This window comes from Equus caballus, chromosome 7 (assembly GCF_041296265.1).
Source record: "Equus caballus isolate H_3958 breed thoroughbred chromosome 7, TB-T2T, whole genome shotgun sequence".
Lineage (NCBI taxonomy): Eukaryota > Metazoa > Chordata > Mammalia > Perissodactyla > Equidae > Equus > Equus caballus.
In genome coordinates this window covers 52,511,776-52,534,311 of record NC_091690.1, presented here as the reverse complement: position 1 = coordinate 52,534,311, position 22,536 = coordinate 52,511,776, and the positions used below count along the sequence as shown (strand labels likewise).

The following is a 22,536-nucleotide window of genomic DNA, read 5'->3' as shown; positions in this document are numbered from 1 at the left end:
ATGCAGAACGTACAAAAATAATTGTTAAGTCACTCAACAAACATCAGCAATCCATGACAGGGAGCAAAAGCAAACCCCAGGGAGAGGGGAGAATCAGATTTTCCAAGTGCCACATTATAATATCTACAATTTATATTTTAAACTAAAAAATATGGGATAAGGAGTGGGCTGACCCCATGGCTGAGTGGTTAAAGTTCCGCATGCTCCACTTTGGCAGCCCAGGTTTGCAGGTTCGGATCCCAGGGGCAGACCTACTCCCCTCATGAGCCATGCTGTGGAGGCATCCCACATACAAAATAGAGGAAGACTGACACGGATCTTAACTCAGAGCTAGTCTTCCTCAAGCAAAAAAAGCAAGATTGGCAATGGATGTTAGCTCTGGGTGAATTTTCTTCACCAAAAAAAAAAAAAAAGAGAGAGAGAGAGAGATAAGGAACAGGGAAAAAAGTAATAGAAACCGTCCCTAAAGGCCAAGGCATTGGACTTACCTGACAAAGACTTAAAACAATTTGTTTAAACAACCCAAAGAGCTTACGGAAACCATGGACAAAGAACTAAAGGAAATTAGAAGAACGATGGCTCACCAAAGGCAGACTATCAATAAAGAGACAGAAATTACTAAAAGAACCAAATAAAACTCTGGAGCTGAAAAGTACAGTATTAAAACGTGTGGAGTAGGTAAAAGGACAGATATGTACATGGAGGGACTAGAACTGAGAATCCAGAAATAAACCCACACATCTAGGATCAACTGACGTCAACAAGGGGGCCATGACCATAGTCTCTTCAACACACAATGCTGGGATAACCAGATAGCCACATGGAAGAGAATCAAATAAGGAACCTGCTTCACCCCGTATACACAAATTAGCTCAAAATGATAAAAACCTGGGTAAAAGCTAAAACTATAAAATGCTTAGAAGAAAACATGGGAGTAAATCTTCATGACGTTGGATTTGACAATGTCCAATCTTTACATCTATTCTTATCATTCTTAAATATGATACCAAAAACACCCAAGAAAAAAATAGATAGATTGGATGTCATCAAAATGAAAAATGTTTATGCATCAAAGAACACAAAAAAAAAGGCGAAAGGACAACCTAAAGAGTGGGAGGTAAATTTTGCAAATCATGTATCTGATTAGGGTCCACTGTTAAAAAGTATATAAAGAACTCCTACACTTCAACAAGAAGCAACCCAATGCAAAAAATGGGCAAAGGATCTGAATCAGCATTTTTCCAAAGAAGATCTAGAAATAGCCAACAAGTACATGAAAAGATGTTCAACATCATTTCTTTCAGGGAAATGCAAACCGAAACCACAATAAAATACCACTTCATATCTGCTAGGAGGGTGAATATTAAAAAAAAAACAAACAAAAGAAAAGAAGTGTTGGCAAGGATGTGGAGTACCTGGAACGCTTCTAAATGGCTGGTGGGAATGCAATATGCTGCAGCCTCTGTGTGAAATGGTTTGGTAACCCTTAACAAGCTAAACATACAATGACCATACAACCCAGTAATTCTATTTCTAGTTATGTACCCAAAAGAGTTGAAAACAGGTATTCAGATATTTGTACATCAATGTTCATGGCAGCAGTATTTACTCACAATTGCCAAAGGTGAAAAAAAAGATGTCCAGGAAAGGATAACTGGATAAACAAAATGTGATACAGTCCTGAAATGGAATAGTATTCAGCCATAAAAAGGAATGAAGGATACATACTCCAACACGGATGAACCTACAAACATCACGCAAGGTGAAAGAAGCCAGAAACAAAAAGTTCACATGTTGTATGATTCCACTTATATGACATACACAGAAGAAGTAAATCTATCATAGAGACAGAAAGAAGATTAGAGGTTGCAGGGCCTGGGGGAGGGGGTGAACGGGGACTGACTACTTAACGGCTACAGGGTTTGCTTTGGAGCTGATGGAAATGTTCTGGAACTAAAAAGGGCTGATGGTTGCATAACACTGTGAATAAACTCAACACCAATGAATTATATTCACTAAAATGGTGAATTTATGTGTATTTCACCTCAAACAAAAGCATATGGCATATGTGTATGTGTAAATATGAATGAAACATTATAAAAATGGTGAAACAAAAGGAAAGACCACAAAGAGTTTGGACCACAGAGAGTTTGGCTGTTTTAGGAATTCAGCAATGACAAGGGTCTGGTACCAAAGTTGTAGGCAATTTACAAAACATAATACTCTGGAAAACTAAGGCTGACAGTAAACAAAAAAGATGATAGAGAACCAGCCCTGGTGGCCTAGTGGTTAAGTTCAGCGTGCTCTAATTCAGTGGCCTGGGTTTGGTTCCTGGGCGTGGACCTACACTACTCATCTGTCAGAGGCCACGCTATGGCAGCGGCTCACATACAACATAGAGGAAGACTGGCAACAGATGTTAGCTCAGGGCGAATCTTCCTCAGCAAAAAAAAAAAAAAAAAAAAGACAAAATCAGGAAAACAAGATAGGAAGGTATTGTAAAAAAGAGCTACCTGCGAGTAATGAAATTTTAAATAAGCCAGACAGATCTTTCTAAGAGAACAAAAAAAGGGTGAGATCAACAGAAATTTAACAACAAAGGGGATTTGAAGGTTCCTGAGGAAACTCAGACACCAAACGGGGGCCAGCCGTGTGGTGTAGCAGTTAGGTTTGCACACTCTGCTTCAGAGGCCCTGGGTTCACCAGTTCAGATCCCGGGTGTGGGCCTACGCACTGCTTATCAAGCCATGCTGTAGCAGACATCCCACATATAAAGTAGAGGAAGACGGGCATGGATGTTAGCTTGGGCCCAGTCTTCCTCAGCAAAAAGAGGAGGACTGATGGTGGATGTTAGCTCAGGGCTAATCTTCCTCAAAGAAAAAAAGAAGAAAGAAAGAAACCAAATGGCCTCAGCCTTCTCAGAAAGAGTATACCTTTAAAAGTCTGCAAAGTGACATTTTCAAAGGTCCAGCCCCTTTGGCAGGCTCTTCATAAAGCCCTATCTGCTTGTGAACTCACCCTGCAGAACTCCTCTGGCTCCTGTCCTCACCTCGTCTGCCCCTTTCAATCCAGAGCTGAGGTCGGGTTTGCACGATCTGTATCCTGCTCAAGGGAAAAATACAGACAGAGGACCTCGCAAGACACAAAAAACACGTCCTTGATCTGGAACCAACACTGTAGCCTTCAGTTTCTGAGGACGCTCAAGTCTACCTTTACAGACAGCAAGGTGATCCTGCCAAATTTTAAATAAATGCAATCAAGCTACTTAAAAGGAACAAAAATGCCAGCACATTCCCTCTCTGTGCCCTCAAATGACGGGAGATCTCAAAGACCTGAAAACATGGCCAACCTCATCCACATTTAAAGGCTTAAGGTTTTTAGTCTCTAAAGGAAATAAAGTCATTTCTTTAGACAGAGCTTCATTTTCACGAGGAATCCTCTAAACGTGAGGCCCATGCAGCCAAGGACTCTGTCTGTCTTGTTTATCACAGTCTTCCCATGTGACAGCGAAGGGGCTTAGGAAACACCCATTTCCTACCGGGCTCCGTGGAGACGTGCTGGCGGCCTTACCTACGGACAGGAGATTCCGGTAGTTCTCCACCATCACATCTCGGTAGAGAGCTCTCTGCGTTGGGTCCAACAACATCCACTCCTCCTGGGTGAAGTCCACGGCCACATCCTCGAAGGTCACTAAGTGCTAAATCATTCGACACAGGTCGGCTTCAGATAAATATCATTTTCTTTGATGTTCTCAGAAAGATGCATGAGCGACTGAGGAAGGGAGACCAGAAGACTACAGAACCCCTGGGCCCAGACCTCTTCTCCTCTCTAGCTATACAGACAATGCCTGGTCATCACATCCAGTCACGTGGATTTACCAACACCACTGACCCTTCTTGCCTTATTCCTCCTCTATTTATAGGCTGCGGTTAGCAAGGAACATTATGCGACACTCTAAAATGTGGTAACAAATGAATTATCTCCACAGCGACACACAAATTCTGTGAGATGAGATGCTTTCATATCCTTGCTTAAGATCTGTCATGACAGCAAAACAATAAGCCAACAAGCAGGATTGAGGATCACACAGAATTAATAAATATTGAGATAAAAGAATCATATCCACTGTGATCCCCAGATACTCTGAGATGGCACGCGGCCTGGAGAAATTCACCTGGGGCTCATTCCCTAAGCAGAGCCATTCATTGCTTTGAAAAGCTTGGGGACATTTCTAGGAGACATGGCTACCTGATGAAAACAAGCATGACATTTTAAAGAAAGAGCAACTTTCCACTTGCCTGAGAAGAATGTATCGGTAATCCAGCCAGCATTCTTGTCTCCTTGGTTTTCCTCTTGTGAAGACAGAAAGGGGCCCTAGAAAGACAACCTCAGAGAGAAGAATGGCATGAACTTCGGAGCCAACCCAATTCCAACAATCATATGCTTATAAGCTGTTCCACCCCATGCACAGAAGACCACAAACACACTACCTCCACAATATGACAAAGTGTCCTGTGTTACCTGGAGGAGGAAAATGGTTGTCTGGATTTTACCACCCATGAGGGACAGGCTAAAAATTCCATCTTAGAGTTACACAAATTAAAGTACAGAGAGGCAGAGCTGTCTGACACACAATAAAATTCATGAACATTTTATCCCCCAAAAAGCGCACACACACCTTCTTGCGTCCCATATCCGAGGACCCTGACTTACACACACTCTGGCCATCTCACTCCCTTTCATCTGGCCCACTGCACAATTGCTCAGCCCCTGAACACTGGATCTGCCATTTGTGAAGGAACTACATGAAGCAAAGGATTTGAAAAGCATCATCATCAAGGACTCACCACTCATTTGAGTCAGATCCTGTGAATCTGATAATGAGAGTTTACAGAACGTTCCATTTCTTGCTCAGAAGATCACTTCAGAGAAGTTTAAGTTAAGAGGTTTATCTCGACTTCTCTTCATATACTAGAGTGTCTGGGTAACTGGTTCACAACATCGATCATTAAGCAGCAGACAATTTTCCTTAGTCGTCAAACATCACTATTCAGCCATTTGTCTGCAGATAAAACATGTGGCAGCCATTATAAACTGTCTAATACAATAGCACGCAAATATTAATAACTGCCATTTACTAAGCACCTGTTAGAAGTTCTACATAAACTGCTTTAGTTGTCCCAACAACCCTCCAAATTGGGTATTAATAGTATTATTTAGTAACTGAGAAAACTGAGGTTTAGACAGGGTTAATAATTGGCCCAACATCACCAGTTAGGAAACGTGAACCAGGACTAGACACGGGTTAGTGTGTCATGAGCCTGCTCTTCTGTGGTTGCTGTTATTTCTGATATGACCAGAATTCAGTCCAGACCCTCTGCTGGGCAGAGTGAAGAGGAGAGATACAAAAGGTTTTATGAAACCAAGTCTCCCTGGGTACTCCCTGCTAGAGCGTGGTTGGACTTAGAACCTTTGTCCCCGTGTCTTTTATTCCTTTATGCAATCAGCAAACACTTAGTAAGGGCCTTCCTTATGCCAGGTCAGGTACTAGGCACTAAGGAGGGCATAGTTCTTAGGGTACAGTTCAGCTAGCGATGAGTAGTATAATTAAAAAAAAAGAATCAATCTCATTAAAGTATAATGTACCACACATACACAAATATATTCCTGATACAGAGACAAGACTGGTTAGAGGTAAGATAAAGACAGAACAGGGAAATAACCACTTCAGAGGACCGTGATCATTGATACTTTACTTACTTAAAACAATACTGTTCCAATTTTGACCCAAAGACATTCAAACTTGAAAATCATGATTTTAGAAAAAACTCGAAATACATTTCTAATGTTGGCCACTCCAAGAGGATCTGAATCAGGTCACTGTTCTTCTTTTATGCTGAAATTAAAGCTTTTCCATATTTTCTCATAGTTAACTACAAAGACTATTATATAATATATTTTTCATCTTTTCACCTCTTCATGTACTGATCAGTTCTACTGTTTTTCCATTAGGTATTGGTTTTATTTTTATTCATCCTTTCAGTACATTTTACTCTACTTCTGTATTTCTCACTCAATCGTATGAGGTAGAATGTTTAGTTCTATTTCTTGAACTACTTTTATTGAATTCCAACATACATACGATAAAAGGAGGCAATCGTGAATGAAAGTCTCAATGAACTATCAAGAAATGAACAGCCTCAGGTAACCACCATTTAGGTCAAGAAATAGAACATTTCCATATCCAGCGTATTCTTTGTCTCTTTTCCAAATCACTAACTCCATGCCTCCCAATCGCAACCACTATCCTGACACTTAACATTCTAGACTATTCTGCCTATTTCTGAAATTTAAAGAAACTATCAAACAGCATGCATTCTTTTGTCTGTCTTTTGTGCTATAATTCACTCATTATACTTGTGAGGTTCATCCAAGTTGCTGCCACTCTCTACCTGTGGTTTGGTCCTTCTCTTTGCTGACGAGTATGCCACAGAAAACACATGCCACCATTCACCCATTCTTCTCTTGGTCCACTTTGGGTTATTTCCGTTTTGGGGATATTTCAAATAATGATGCTATAGCCTCTACGTTTAGTGGGTGCACATGGGCATGCATTATTGGTGTGTGACCAACAATCATATTTAGATGATACTTTTCAAAAATGTGTTTCCACTAGCAGCGTATGCACGTCTTAACCAACACGTGGCACTGTCATTCTTTTTCAGTTTTACTTTTAACCATTCAGTATGTGTAGTACTACCGTACTATGATTTTCATCTGCATTTACCTGCTTGCTAATGATATCAAGCACCTTTTCACATATTTGTTATCCATTTATATACATATTTCCTTTATTGAGGAGCCTATTGAAACCTCTCGGTCATTTTCCATTGAGTTTTCATTTCGGGTATTAAGTTTAGGAATTATTACGTACGTACATAACTCATCGTCACATGTGAGGCAATTAACCAAGCACTAAAGGTCAAATATCATGTCTGCAACTTATTTCCACGTCCTGACTCTCCAAGAGCTTATCCTACACCCATGGAAATAGGTGTATAGATACAGCAGATATGCAAGATATTAACAACGGTCAATGGACAGCAAGGTAACATCTAAACAATTTATCATACTTAGCGGACGCCCACAGACAGAGCCTCTACGTCCAGAGCTCACCGGAACGCGCCGCAGTCGCCAAGCCGGTGAGAAGAGGACGACGCTGGGCCGTTTTCCAGATCAAACGCTCCTCCCTTTGGAGGAAGGACTCGAGGTTGCTTTGGCAGCTTTTGCAGACAGGCGCACAGCGGCTGCAGAAAAGCCTCCCCCACGGGGGCCCCGATACACAGGCCCGACCAGCGCGGCGGAGAGGGCAGAGGCTCTCGGGGGCACCGCGGGGGCCCCAGGAAGCCTCGGGCGCGGGTCCGAGCGGGGCTCAGGCGCCGCGATCCCCAGAGGCCGGAGGGGCCCGGGCGGAGCGCCGAGACTTGACGCCGACACACGGGAAAACCTAGAGGGGAGCAAACGGAGACGGACTTCCGCTTCCGGTTTCCGCCCCGCGCTCAGCGTAAGGGGCGGGGCTTCCGGAGCTCAGGGATCAGGAAGAAGTGCTATGGAGATGGGGTCGAACGGGGGCGGCGGCTGCTTGCGCCCAACAGGCAGGCATGCTGTTGGACCTGGATCCAGAGCAGGCTTTTCAAATAGACCAGGGCCAGAGGGCAGGACCCGAGCTGGAGGACCGAGCGGAGCGCTGGGGACCGAGTTAGAAGCCGGCCGGACGCGGAGGGCGGGGCTTGCGTCGTGGCTGTCCCGGGGAGGCGTGGTTCGGGGCGGGGTCAGAGCCCAGGCTTTGTGTACCGACTGCGGGAAGCTCATTAAAGGCCTTTCGACTGGCCTTTCTCGTGATTTCTTCAGCCCGATGCAGCGGTGTGCACATGTTCGCAAAGGTAAGCCTGCTTGTCCGTGAAATGGTCTACCCCCCTAAATCACTCAGCTCTTTCTTTAGACCTTTAGTTTTGTTAGAGAATTCTCATAGCATACATTTATCCCATTTGAAGTTTACCATTTAGTGGCCCTTAATATATTCATAGTTGTGCGTCCATCACCACAATCAATTTTAATACATTCTCGTAATCACAGAAAGAAACCCAGTACACGCTTAGCCATAATCCGCTACCCCGCCCACCAGCCCAAGGCAACAGCTAATCTACTTTTTGTCTCTCTGCATTTGCTTCTTCTTGACATTTCATGTAAATGGAATCTTACAATATGTGGTCTTTGTGTCTGCCTTCTTTCACATGCATAATGTTTTCAAAGTTCATCCATGTTGTAGCATGTGTCGTACTTAATTTCTTTTATTACTGAATAATATTCCATTGTATGGATATATGACAGTTTATCCATTCATTGGTTGATGGACATTGGCCTGTTGCCACTTGTTTGGCTATTGTAAATAATACGGGATACCTTTTAGGCAGTGATCAGAGGAGAATTCATATTCCTAAACACTTTTATCAATAAAAATGAGAGAATAATAAAAAAACAAATTCCAAGCTCAAAAAAAAAAACACCAAAAAATAGAATATCAATGAAACCAAGATAGAAAAAGTTAAGTAGGAATTTACACTAGGAAGAGTATCAAAACCAGATGGGTTGGTTGGTTTGGGGATGTTTTTTTTTTTTTTATAATAGCCTTAGTGAGATATAATTCACATACCATACACTTCACCCATTTACAGTGTATATGCAGTGGTTCTTATATTTGCAAAGTTGTGAAACTATCTCCACAAGCAACTGTAGGACAATTTCTTTATTGTCTCTATGGATTTGTCTGTTCTGACCATTTCAAACAAGTTAAAAAAAAATCCCATGTGGTCTTTTGTGACTGTTTTCGTTCACGAAGCATACAGTTTTTGAAGTTCCTCTATGTTGTAGCATAAATCAGTATTTTATTCCTTTTAATTGATAAATAATATTCCTATCGGTTGGTTAACATTTGAGTCATTTCCACTTTTTTGGCCATTGTGAGTAACCCTATCCAATATTCGTGTACAGGTTTTTGTGGACGTTTTCGTATCTGTTGGGTATATATCTAGGAGTGGAATTGCTGGGTCATGTTATAACACTATGTTTAACCTCTAGGGGAACAGCCAGACTGTTTTCCAAAGTGGCTGAACCGTTTTACAATCTCCCCAGCAGTATATGAGAGTTCCAATTTATCCCATCCTTGTCAACATGTATTAGTGTCTTTTTCAAAAAAGTATTATAGCCATCCTAGTTGGTGTGAAGTGCTATTTCATTGTAGTTTTGATTTTAATTTTCCCCCAGTGACTAAAGATATTGAGCATTTTTTCTTGTGCTCATTGGCCATTTGCAAATCTTATTTGGAGAGATGTTTATCCACATCCTTTGACTATGTCTTACCTGTGTTATCTATCATTTTATTATTGAATTCGAAGAGTTCTTTATGCATTTTAGACACCAACTCCTTATCATACATAGAATTTCCAAATATTTTCCCCCACTCAAAAGGTTGTCTTTTCACTACTTTATGGAGTCCTCTGAAGCTCAGAAATTTTTAATTTTGATGAACTCCAACGTGTCTGTTTTTTCTTTGGTTGCTTATGTTTTTGGTGTCAGATTTGAGAAACCATTGCCAAATCCAAGATCACAGATTTACCATTATGTTTTCTTCAAAGACTTTTCTACTTTCAACACTTACATTTAGTTCTTTGATCCATTTTGAGTTAATTTTTGTGTGTGGTGTGAGGTAGGCATCCAGTTTGATTCTTCTGCATGTGGATATACAGCTGTCCCAGTACCATTTGTTGAAAAGACTATTTGTTCCCCCATTGAATTGTTTTGACACCCTTTTCAATCATCAGTGGACCATAAATATAAGCCCAGAAGTTTTAGATAGGGTAATTATACCAAAACTTCGACGTTCAGATATTCCCAGTACTCCATAAATAAGGGCAGTGAGAATGAAGAAAAACTTCCTACTCCTTTTATGAAGCAAGTATAACATTCAGATAAAACCTGATAGAGTACAAAAAATGGAAAATTACAGAGCCATATCACTTATGAATATTGATTTGAATGAGCTGTGTTAAATATTAGCAAATAGAATATGAAAACCCATTAAGAAAATAATAAAACTTCACCAAGTGGAATTTACTCTAGGATTGCAAGGTTGATTCACTTATTAGGAAATCCATTAAAAAATATAGCATATTAGTACACCTAAGAAGAAAAATCATATAATTATCTCCATTGATGCTGATGAAGCCTTTGACAAAATTCACCACTGATTATTGACATAAGTACTCAAAAAAGAAATGGTGAATACTTTCATAAAATGATTGCCTATATCTATATCTATGTCTGTGTGTGTATACATGTATGTGCATGTGTGTATCTGTGTCTAAGTGTGCACTGGTGGCATTAGCTAATGTAATTAGATAAATTAATTAGAAACATAAGAATTGCAAAGGAAGTAACACTATCTCTTTTTACAGATGATACGATGCTATACATGGAAAGCCCTAGAGAATCAATGATAAAATTAATTCAAACAATAGAAGAATTCAGTAAGTTAGCAAGATATGGAATTGTCGTCTGGAAATCAATAGCCTTCATCTACCCAAACAGTAACCAGTAAGGTGATATAATGGTAGAGAAAAACTCATTTATAATAGCAAGAAAAAGATGCTTTGGATTAAACTTAACAAGAAACTTATAAGACCTACATGAGGAACTTTAAAACTCTTAAAAGACACAAACTGAACAAGTGGGAAAAAATCCGTTGTTCTTGAATAAAATGACTTAACATCCTAAAGATAGCAATTCTCCACAGGTTAATTCAGAAATGTAGCATAATCCCAATAAAAACGCGAATAAGCCTTTCTAAAAAATAGTAATTATTTTGATGAATTTGCTTTCAGCACCTTATGTTTTGATAAAAACACTTTATATATATGTGCAACGCTTGAAATTGCTAGACTGACAGATTGAAATCTAACTTCTGATTTATATGTGTTTGCAAAGATAACTAAAAAGTCTACATAAGTTCCTGGTAATTTAATGAAATAAGTGTGCTGAAATTTTCGTATAAATTTGTCTTTCTGGACCAGTGTGCCGTCATAATGAGGGTCTCTAGAAAATAGTCTCGTCTTTTTTTTTTAAGGCATTGGATTCCTTTATTTTTCTGTTAACCCCAATAGTCATTTCAACTTTATGTTTTTCCAGTTTCATTGAGATATGATTAACATATAACATTGTTTTAAGGTGTACAACATAATGATTTGATATACGTATGTACATATTGCAAAATGCTTACCACAGTGACTTTAGTTAACATCCATCATGTCACATAGTCACGAAATTTTTTTTTATGATGAAAACTTTTAAGATCTACTCTCTTAGCAACTTCCAAATATATAATGCAGTATTGTTAATTATAGTCACCACGCTGTACATTACATCCCCAAAACTTATTTATTTTATAACTGGAAGTTTGTACCTTTTGCCCACCTTCGCCAACTAGCTTTTTTTATGGAGTTTGTTAAATTGATACTAACATTTATATGGAAGAACAAACATCTAGTGGTATCCAAGAAAACACTGAAAAATGAAGTGATAATGCCCTACAGACATTAAAACATATTGTTATAAAGCTGCTGTAATTAAAACTGGTATTGGGGGTCCGGCCCGGTGGCGTAGCGGTTAAGTGCACACGCTCCGCTTCGGTGGCCTGGGGTTCACCGGTTAGGATCCCGGGTGTGGACATGGCACCACTTGGCAAAAGCGATGCTGTGGCAGGCATCCCACATATAAAGTAGAGGAAGATGGGCATGGATGTGAGCTCAGGGCCAGTCTTCCTCAGCAAAAAGTGGAGGATTGGCAGTAGTTAGCTCAGGGCCAATCTTCCTCAAAAAAAAAAAAAAAAAAAAGGTGGTATTGGCACATGAACAGGAAACAGACAAATGGAGTAAAATGGAACAGCTAAAAATAGACTCAAGAGCATATGGAAATTCAGCTCATAAAGTTGATATTGCAGATCACTGGGGCAAAAGTGAGGTTTTTAATGAAAAACCTTAAGACAACTAGTCAGCCGTCTGTGAAAAAGATAAAGTTATATCTATACCGCACATCACTTACAAAAACAAGCTCCAAATGGATCAAGGATCTAAATGTGGGGGGTGGAGGGTGAGGGTCCATATCCATACGTAGGGTATTAAGTGACTTCTGAGCTGATTAAGGAAACAGATGTGACCGTGAGGTGGCAGTGGCACACCGAAGCCTTATTTGGGCAGCACTTGGCCGGGTTTGCACGTGGGGACAGTCTCTCACAGTATGAGAAAATACAGAAGCTATGGCATGGACGCCACCACTCAGAAGGGAAGTGCCTCTCCAGGAGAAGGCACTGGCAGAGGAGGCTTATGTGACTAACAGGCGATGTCGCTCAGCACCCTGGTGGTGAGTCTCTGAGCCAGAAAGTTCTGAAGGGCAGCAGCTACTGGGTCTTTATAGCCCCAGGATTTATCTTATCTCTGGCTAGCAGATTTGGGACATACTTTTGTGGGGTCCAAAAAGCAGGCAGGCTCTAAATGGCTAAACATTTCGCTGCTTGGGCTATGTTTAAGAGAATGGCGTGTGCAAAAATTTGAGTTTGGCACCAGTGAGCTACTGTGAATAATGCTGCTGTGAACATTGGTGTGAAGATATCTGAGCCCCTGCTCTCAGGCCTTTTGAGTATATACCCAGAAGGGAAATTGCTGGCTCACATGGTAATTCTCTGTTTAATTATTTGAGGAATCTCCATACTGTTTTCCACAGCAGTTGCACCATCTCATATTCCACCAGCTATGTACAAAAGTTCTAATTTCTCCACATCCTCACCAGCATGTGTTATTTTCCATTTTTTCGAGAATAGCCATCCTAACAGGTGTAAAGTGCTGTCTCGTGGTTCTGTTTTGCATTTCCCTAGTGATTAGTGATGTTGAAAATCCTTTCATGTGCTTATTGGCCATGTGGATATCTTCTTTAGAGAAATGTTTATTCACGTCCTTTGCCCATTTTTGAGTTGGGTTGTTTTTTGTTGTTGAATTGTAGTTCTTTATATATTCTGGATAGTAATTCCTCATCAAATATATGATTCACAAATACTTCTCCCATTCTGTGGATTGTATTTTCACTTTCTTTTTCTTTTCTTTTCTTTCTTTTTTTGGTGAGGAAGATTGGCCCTGAGCTAACATCTGTCACCAATCTTCCTCTTTTTGCTTGAGGAAGATTGTCCCTGAGCTAACATCTGTGCCAGTCTTCCTCTGTTTTGTATGTGGGACACCACCACAGCGTGGCTTGATGAGTGGAGTGTAGGTCTGTGCCCGGGATTCAAACTCATGAACCCTGGGCCACCAAAGCAGAGTGTGTGAACAAAACCATTACACCACCCAGCCAGCCCCATCACTTTCTTGTTATTGTCCTTGGATACACAAAAGTTTGTAATTTTGACGAGCTTCAGTTTGTTTTTATTTTGTTACCTGTGCTTTTGATGTCATACCCAAGAAATCATCACCAAATCTAATGTCATGAAGCTTTCACTCTATGTTTTCTTCCAAGAGTTTTATAGTTTTAGATCTGACATTTAGGTTTTTGATCATTTTGAATTAGGTTCTGTATATGGCTTGAGGAAGGGGTCCAACTTCATTCTTTCACGTGTGAAAATCCTGTTGTCCCACCACCTGTTGAAGAGATTCTTTTCTGACCCACTGAATAGACTTCACACCGTTGTCAAAAACCCATCCCCTATAGATATATGGGTATACTCTGACCTCTCAAGTCTGTTGCGTTTGTCTCTGTCTATCCTCATGCCAGTATGTTTTGACCATACTTTTAATTTCTGCAAATTGATGCTTTCACAGCTACAAAATGGTCACTAGCTATTAGCTGTTCCCAAGTAAACCTGGCTCACCCCAAAACATCTGGAGACTTTAGATAGTCCCAAACCATAATCTCTAACAGTCACTCTTAACATAAATGTCATGGAGGAACCACTTTCTAATATAGCTGGGCAGTCCTAAGCCTGCTGACTCTGTCATGCCCCTTCCTTCCCATGGGAACCACAGCAATGGTGCTTGCCCACAGCTGCACTCCCTTCCTCCGCCTTGTGACCAGCCTCAGTGCTTACACCAAGTGACCCTGCATGGAGTGCTGTGTTTTCCCCCAGGGAAATGTGAATATAACAACAGTGTAAAACTCTTTCTGGTTTCCCTCTCGATCTGCATCTCCCTTTACCATACCTCACCCAAGGTAGTATGATTAAAACCACTGGACAGTGAGCAGAATTGTTGGGTCCCAAATGAGAAAGAGATGCCACAGGACAGTTGTTGGCTTACCAACTGGATTCACTAGGTGGCAGAGGGGGCCTGGAAGACACCATTGCCTGCTGGTGCGATTGCACTTTGACCTCTGCTATTGGGCGCTCTTTTGACTTTGGGATTGGGACAGTGCTGGCCCCATAACAGGAATTTGGAAGTATTGCCTCTTCACTTTTTTGGAAGAGTTTGGGAAGAACAGATGTTAATTCTTCTTTCTTTCTTTCTTTCTTTCTTTTTTTTTTTTTTTTTAAAGATTTTATCTTTCCTTTTCCTCCCCAAAGCCCCCCAGTACACAGTTGTATATTCTTAGCTGTGGGTCCCTCTAGCTGTGGCATGTGGGATGCCACCTCAGCATAGCTTGATGAGTGGTGCCGTGTCTGCGCCCAGTATTCGAACCAGCGAAACCCTGGGCCGCCAAAATGGAGTGCATGAACTTAACCACTCAGCCACACGGGACCAACCCCATAACAAATTTATTTTTAATTCTTTAAATGTTCGGTAGACTTCACTTGTGAAGCCATCTGGTCCTGGGCTTTTCTTCGTTGGGAGGGTTTTAGTTACTGATTCAATCTGCTTATTCATTATTTGTCTGTTCAGAATTTCTATTTCTTCATGATTCAGTGTTGGTAGGTTGTATGTTGCTAAGAATTTAACCTTTTCCTCTGGGTTGTCCAATTTGTTGGCATATTATTGTTCATATTAATCTCTTCCAACCCTTTGTATTTCTGTGGTATCAGTTGTACTGTCTCCTCTTTCATTTATAATTTTATCTATTTGAATCCTGTGTCTTTTTCCTGGTAAGTCTAGCTAAAGGTTTTTATTTTTTCAGAAAACCGACTCTTAATTTCATTGATCTTTTCTATTGTTTTCCTATTCTCTATTTCACTTATTTCTGCTCTGATCTTTCATATCTCCTTCCTTCTGCTAACTTTGGGCTTGATTTGTTCTTCTTTTTCTAGTATCTTGAGGTATAAAATCAGGTTATTGATTTGAGATCTTCCTTTTTTCTTAATGAAGGCATTTATTGCTATAAACTTCCCTCTCATAACTGCTTTTGTAGCATCCCATAAGTTTTGCTATGTTGTTTTTCAAGATTATTTGTTTCAAGATTTTTTTTTACATACAGTAATGATAGGGTTTGTTATTATCAGGTGTTATACTTCTGATTGCAATATAGAGTTCTACTTTTTGGAGATATACTTGGCAATTCAAATTAAAAATCCTCAAATGTGAATATCTTTGACTCAGCAATGCCACTTTTAGGTATTTATCTTATGGAAAAAATATAATAGATAGGTAAAAAATTTAACTACAAGGATACTGACTTCAGTAACAATAGCAAGAAATATTGGAAATGTGTCTCTAAAACACAGCATGGGTTAAAATTTAGCTTACACATGTGAAGCAATACCATGCAATTACTAAGAGGATGTCATAAAAAATATTTAAATAGGGGCCGGCCCGGTGGCACAGCGGTTAAGTACGCACATTCCCCTTCAGTGGCCTGGGGTTCACCGGTTCGGATCCTGGGTGCGGACATGGCACCGCCTGTCAAGCCATGCTGTGGCAGGCATCCCACATATAAAGTAGAGAAAGATGGGTATGGATATTAGCTCAGGGGTGATATTCCTCAGCAAAAAGAGGAGGATTGGTGCAGATGTTAGCTCAGGGCTAATCTTCCTCAAAAAAAAAAATTAAATACATGGAAAGCTGATTGTGTTTCAAAAGCAAATTACAAAACATAATATCTTATTTTATTGAAAAATATGTGCATAGGAAAATGATAAATAATGGTATTATGTAGTTGATGGAATTCGGGGGTTTTTCCTCTGTTTTTGCTTGTCTTTGTTTTCTACAGTAGACAAATTGATTACCAGAAAAAAGAGATTGTTTTATTTCCCTTTTGATTTCTTCTTTGACCCATTGGTTGTTCAGGAGCGGGTTGTTTAATTTCTACGTATTTGTGAATTTTCCAGCTTTCTTCCTGTTGATTTCTAGTTTCATATCTTTGGGGTCAGAAAAGATATATGGTATGATTTCTATCTTCTTGAATTTCATAAGACTTATTTTGTGACCTAACATATGATCTTTCCTGGAGAATATTCCATGTGTGCTTGAGAAAAATGTGTATTCTGCTGCCATTGGATGAAATGTTCTGTATATATTTGTTAAATCCATTTGGTCTAAAGTATGGTTCAAGTCCAAAGTTTCTTTATTGACTTTTTGTCTAGATGATCTATCCATTGTTGAAAGTGAGGTGTTAGAGTCTCTCACTATTATTGTTTTGTTGTCTATCTCTCCCTTCAGTGTTTGGTATTTGCTAAATATATTTCAGTGCTCTGATGTTGGGTGCATATATGTTTACAATTGTTATACCCTCTTGGTGAATCGACCCCTTTATCATTGTGTGGTGACCTTCTTTGTCTCTTGTTACAATTGTTGACTTAAAGTCTGTTTTTTCTGATAGAAGTATTGCTACTCCTGCAATCTTTTGGTTTCCATTTGCGTGAAATATCTTCTTCCCTTCCTTCAGTTTGAGCACATGTGTATCCTTAAAGCTGAGATGAGCCCCTTGTGGACAGCATATAGTTGTGTCTTGTTTTTTATCAATTCAGCCAGTCTGTGCCTTTTGATCAGACTTTAACCCATTTACATTTAAAGTAATTATAAATAGGTAAGGACCTACTGATGGCATTTATCAACTGTTTTCTGGCTGTTTTGTAGTTCTTTTCTTCCTCCCTTGCTGTCTTGAAACGATGTTTACCCTGAATTTGGTTAAACCTGTAACCCACACTGTCCAATAACCTAGCCACTACCCACATGTGACTATTTAAATTAATCAAAATTGAAAATTCAGTTTCTCAGTCACACTCACCACATTTGAATAGCCACAGGTAGCTCTAGGCTACCACATTGAACAGTACAGATATAGAAGATCTCCATCATCACAGACGTTCTGCTCTAGGCCAGGGCTTCTCAGCTTCAACACAGTTGACGTTTCGGGCCAGCCAATTCTTTGTTTTGGGGGTGGTGACCTGTGCATTGTAGAATGCTTAGCCACTTCCCTGACCTCTGTGCACTAAATGCCAGAAGCCCAGTTATGAGAACCAGAAACCAATGTCCAGGCATTGCGAAATTTCCCCCTGGAGCAAAATCGCCCCCAGTGAAAACCACCACTCTAGATCTAGCTTCCAATTTATAGGAAATGCAGGTAATAGAAGAACAAACTAAAAGAAACTATGAAAAAAGAATGAGGGGCCAGCCCAGTGGCGCAGCAGTTAAGTGTGCATGTTCCCCTTCGGCAGCCAGGGTTCACTGGTTCGGATCCCAGGTGCGGACATGGCACCGCTTGGCAAGCCACACTGTGGTAAGCATCCCACATATAAAGTAGAGGAAGATGGGCATGGATGTGAGCTCAGGGCCAGTCTCCCTCAGCAAAAAGAGGAAGATTGGCAGATGTTAGCTGAGGGCCAACCACCGCTGCGCCACTGGGCCAGCCCCTAATACAATATTGTTTTGATTGCAGTCATTTTATAAGTTTTAATATGTGTTTATAACGGTAATAGGGATGACTAATGTTTTTTGAGAGTTTTCTCTATTAAATTATTTACCCTCAGAGCTACTCTGCAAACTGGTACTATTCTCATCCTCAGGTTGCAATTGAAAAAAAAGAAGCTTTTGCACAGAGAGTTTAAGCCTTAATTCAGTCTCAGGTAGTCTAGTTTCAGAGTCATCTTGCTTCACCCTTGGGCTATAGAACACCATCAAGGCAAATCTCTCTTCATTTTCTTTTGTTTCAATAGATTCTTGGCTGTTCTCTGGCGTTTATTCCTCATGTAAAATTTGAAATCATGTCATTTTTTATTGTTTTACCTTTCTGTGTTAATCTTGAGAGGACTGGTTTTTCTTTCTTTACATTAAATCTTCTCACCCAGTAATTTTTTCCATTTGTTCACAGCTTCTTTCATTGATTTGAATAGGATTTCTTCGTGTAGGTCTTGTCCCTTTCTTGTTATATTTATATCTAATTTTTAAAATCTGTTCTCGCTCTTGAGAACAGAAGTTTTCCCCATTTCTGTTCCTACCTGAGCTTATGTGTGTACGTGGGCCACGGTGTGGTGTAGGGGTGTTGTCTTGTGTCTAGTGTAACCTGGGAAAATTAAATGAATACTCATAGTTTTAAAACAGAATGTTTTGTGTTTCTATACATAAAACTAAAGATAGAAATAATCTTGTCTCTTCTTTTCCACTATTTATACAGATTATTTCTAAGACTCCCGAATCTAGAAAGTAGCATTGAATAAGCATGACTATATGGGCAACCCTGCCTTGTTCTGGATTAAATGGAAATCATTTTGCCCCTGTATCCTCAATTATATGAATTATTTAGCAGAATTATTAAATAAAAATTATTCTACTGGTAAAATCTTAATAAGGTCTGTAGTTTAATAACATAATGCCAATGTCAACTTCTTGGTTTTGATCACTGGATGATGGTTATGTGAGACGTTGTCATTAAGGGAAGCTGGGTGTACTAATTTTGTAATTTCTCTCTGTCACAGGAGGTCATCAAGAAGGTGTGACTGCCAGTTGATACTCAGCTGGACCCAGACAATCGGAGGCTCCCCACTTCGTCCCCTGTCCTTGGAGTATGCATTCTGCTTGCCTTCCCTGTTTCCAGAAACTGCCCCAAATTCAGCCTTGAGATAGAAATGTGGTGCTGAGACTATCTAGATGGTGTATGCGTGACGGAACTCAGTTAAGGCCTCTGTATAAACTTTTAAGATTTGCTGGGCAGGTGCAGAAAACTACTCATCTTGCAGCCGCCCAGACGAGCCTCGTAAGTAAGTTCCCTTACTCATTAGAACTGCCACCTCCCAGTCTGGAGTGGTTTCTCTCTTTCTTTGGTCTCTTCTTGCCCTCTGAGTGTGGGGGCTGGTTTTAGATTACACCCAAGAAGCTCCCAAGGAGACGGCAAACCAATACCATTGAGTCTAAAATTATTTCAAAATAAAGTTTTTAAAATTCTATTATGATTAATTTGGGGTACTGTTCAACCTTTGGCATGTGTCTAAAATGCCTGCTTGATATCTCCACTACTGTGAGAATTGTGTTAATTTTGAGATGCCCAAAACTAAATTCGTGATTTCTCCCAATACCCACTCCTACCCAGTCTTATCCCATTTCAATAAATGACAATTCCATTATTGCAGTTGCTCAAGCCAAAATCCTTAGCATCGTCTTTCATGCTTTTTTTTCCTCTCATAGCCCACATGTAATCTACCACAAGTCTGTCAATTCTACATTCAGAATATATAAAGAATACACAAAATAGGTTTACAATTTGTTCACATCTCACCACGTTTAGTGCTACCACTGGACTTCAGGCCTTATCTGTTTCAGCAGCTAGCGTTGCCTTATCTAGTAGATGGATGGATGGATGGACGGACAGATGGATGGATGGATGGATAGATAGATATCCTTGTGGTTCTTGTGGTATATGTTTCTAGACTAGGTATCAAGAGGGGAATTGCTAGGCAACTGGGTATGCTGATTTTTTTTTAAGATTGGTGCCTGAGCTAACAACTGTTGCCAATATTTTTTTTTTTTTTTGCTTTTTTGCCCCAAAACCCCCAGAACGTAGTTGCATATTCTAGTTGTGAGTGCCTCTGGTTGTGTCATGTGGAATGCCACCTCAGCATGGCATGATGAGCAGTGCCATGTCTGCACCCAGGATCCGAACCATTGAAACCCTGGGCCACCGCAGCGGAGCGCACGAACTTAACCACTCGGCCACAGGGCAGGCCTGATTTTTGTTTTTATAAATACATTTATTTCTCTTCCAAACTGGTTGTTACCATTTATACTCACTCCTATCTGTGTAATAAAGTATCAGTTTTCCCACATGCTTGCTTATCATTGAACTTTAAAAATATTTGCCATCCTGAGGGGAGGAAAATAGTGTTTCAGTATTATTTTAATATATTTTCCCTGATTAATCCTCAGAAACTTTTTTAATTTTTCAAGTCTAATTTTATATCTCAACATATGAAATTCTTTTCTGTTATTTTTAACATATCCAACTGATGATAGTAGGTAATAGAAAAACCATTTTGTATTTTTATATAATATTCTTCTACTTTACTAATTAAATTTATTTATTTATGAATTTTAATAGTTTCAGGTGATTCTTAGGCAGTCTTGTCTTTATCTCTTTACCCATTCTTCTGAAATAAATTTGTCTCATTTCTGTAAAATGTCTTAAGGCTCTGCCCAGGTCTTTTAAAACAATGTTAAACTTCAATAGTGATGTTAAAACTGAGTTTTAAAAAATATTTGTTATTTACTCATCTGTTAGAAATAACAAACCATTACATGTAAACATAAATTTTTTTTTTTTTTTGGAGGAATGTTAGCCCTGAGCTAACATCTGCCACCAATCCTCCTCTTTTTGCTGAGGAAGACTGGCCCTGAGCTCACATCCGTGCCCATCTTCCTCTACTTTATGTGTGGGACACCTACCACAGCACGGCTTCCCAAGCGGTGCTATCTCACACCCGGGATCCGAACCAGTGAACCCTGGGCCGCTGAAGCAGAATGTCCGAACTTAACCGCTGCCTCACCAGGCTGGCCACATAAATATTTTTATTTTTAAAAAATAAGTATATTTGCCAAAACAAAAAATTTAGAGAAAAGAGTGGTATTATTTTACATTTTCGCATATCTCTTTAGTGACTGCTTAACATATAACAGCTGGATTCTCATATTGGCTTTTAATCAACCTGTTGTTGTGACTGAAGTATATGAAGAAATTCAGCTTCGCACAGATACATAGATGGAAAAGGGGTATTGTTACAGCCTCTTCAGATAATTGTGGATAATGTTCTTTGATACTGCACCAAAAGTAACAAGTGGTCATTTCTCACAGATTCGTTGCAATGTGGAATCTGAAACTACGTCAATAAGCTTGTCATGCTTTGTCACAAACAAAAATCAATTTCAGGTTGATTGAGAATTTATTTATTTATTTACTTATTTACTTATTTACTTATTTATTTATTTATTTATTTATTTATTTTGAGGAAGATTAGCCCTGAGCTAACTACTGCCAGTCCTCCTTTTTTTGCTGAGGAAGCCTGGCCCTGAGCTAACATCCATGCCCATCTTCCTCTACTTTATATGTGGGACGCCTGCCACAGCATGGCGTGCCAAGCAGTGCCATGTCAGTACCCGGGATCCGAACCGGTGAACCCTGGGCCACTGAGAAGTGGAACGTGCACACTTAACCACTGCGCCACTGGGCCGGCCCCTATAGTCTTTCAACTTTAAATTTTGTGTTTTCTAAAGATAACTCAAGCACATCTGATAAAAATTTAGTACGCAGAGAATTTAGAAGTCTTCAAATGTGCAAAAAATGTAAAATATCACAGTGTTTTTATATTACTTACATGCTTAAGTGAATATTTCCCTTATAAACATGATTTACACATTCTACTGTACAGCAGTGGTTAAGATTGCCACCGGGGATATGACGCAAAGTAAAATGATTTATATGGTCAATATTCTTGAGCTTCCCTTAATGGATACTGGAGAAGTCTGAAGCTCTGGGCATCCTTTTAAGTTCTTACTGCTGCCTTATTCTTTTATTCCCACAGAGAATAATGAACTTATTTCTCTCTATCAGGCACTCAGTTGAGAGCACTAACTTATACAGAAAATGTCCTAGGCAACACTTTATTGGACAATATAGACAATAAAGCAATAAGTAACATGCCAATTCATAACTGATAAAAATGATTCAGCAGGTGAGAAAATAAAGGATGGGAGGGAGGGAAGGGAAGGGGAAATAATCATTAGGTCTTCCACATCTGACTCTAAAAGATAAGAAGTGTCAATGTTTTTCCAAAAGAAACTCAGAATACATTCAAGGACAGGGAAGCCCCCACAGGTCTTGGTTGGAAACACTCAGATTAGTAGGTCTGTGTCCTTGCCTTGCCTTGGGAAAGGGGTCATGCCATATCATACTTTGCCCAACATTTGTCTATTTTATGTTTCTTTTCAGACAACTACCTTTTCATTTTACTTATCAGTTCCATTTTCTAGCCACATGGCTTTTATATTTACTCACTTCTTCCACAGACTTTCTTCATGTTTAACTGCC

At 39.8% G+C, this 22,536-nt stretch overlaps 1 protein-coding gene across 12 annotated transcripts in view; it reads right to left on the bottom strand.

Annotated features, from left to right (window-relative positions):
* Positions 1–22,536, bottom strand: part of LOC100059060 (zinc finger protein 846) — a 34,926-nt gene that overhangs the window by 4,020 nt on the left and 8,370 nt on the right. For 3 of the 12 annotated variants that reach the window (XM_070274122.1, XM_070274123.1, XM_070274124.1), the window contains exons 2-5: positions 4,848–5,062; positions 4,299–4,374; positions 3,571–3,697; positions 3,019–3,102 (exon numbers count right to left, since the gene is read on the bottom strand). In XM_070274122.1, coding sequence (XP_070130223.1) covers positions 3,019–3,102; positions 3,571–3,697; positions 4,299–4,331 — 244 coding nt within the window. In that variant the 5' untranslated portion in view covers positions 4,332–4,374; positions 4,848–5,062. Of the gene's footprint in view, positions 1–1,613; positions 1,633–3,018; positions 3,103–3,570; positions 3,698–4,298; positions 4,388–4,847; positions 5,063–7,133; positions 7,556–22,536 lie in introns of those variants that run through there. The other 9 variants (XM_070274120.1, XM_070274118.1, XM_070274119.1 and 6 more) reach the window with 7 other exon arrangements.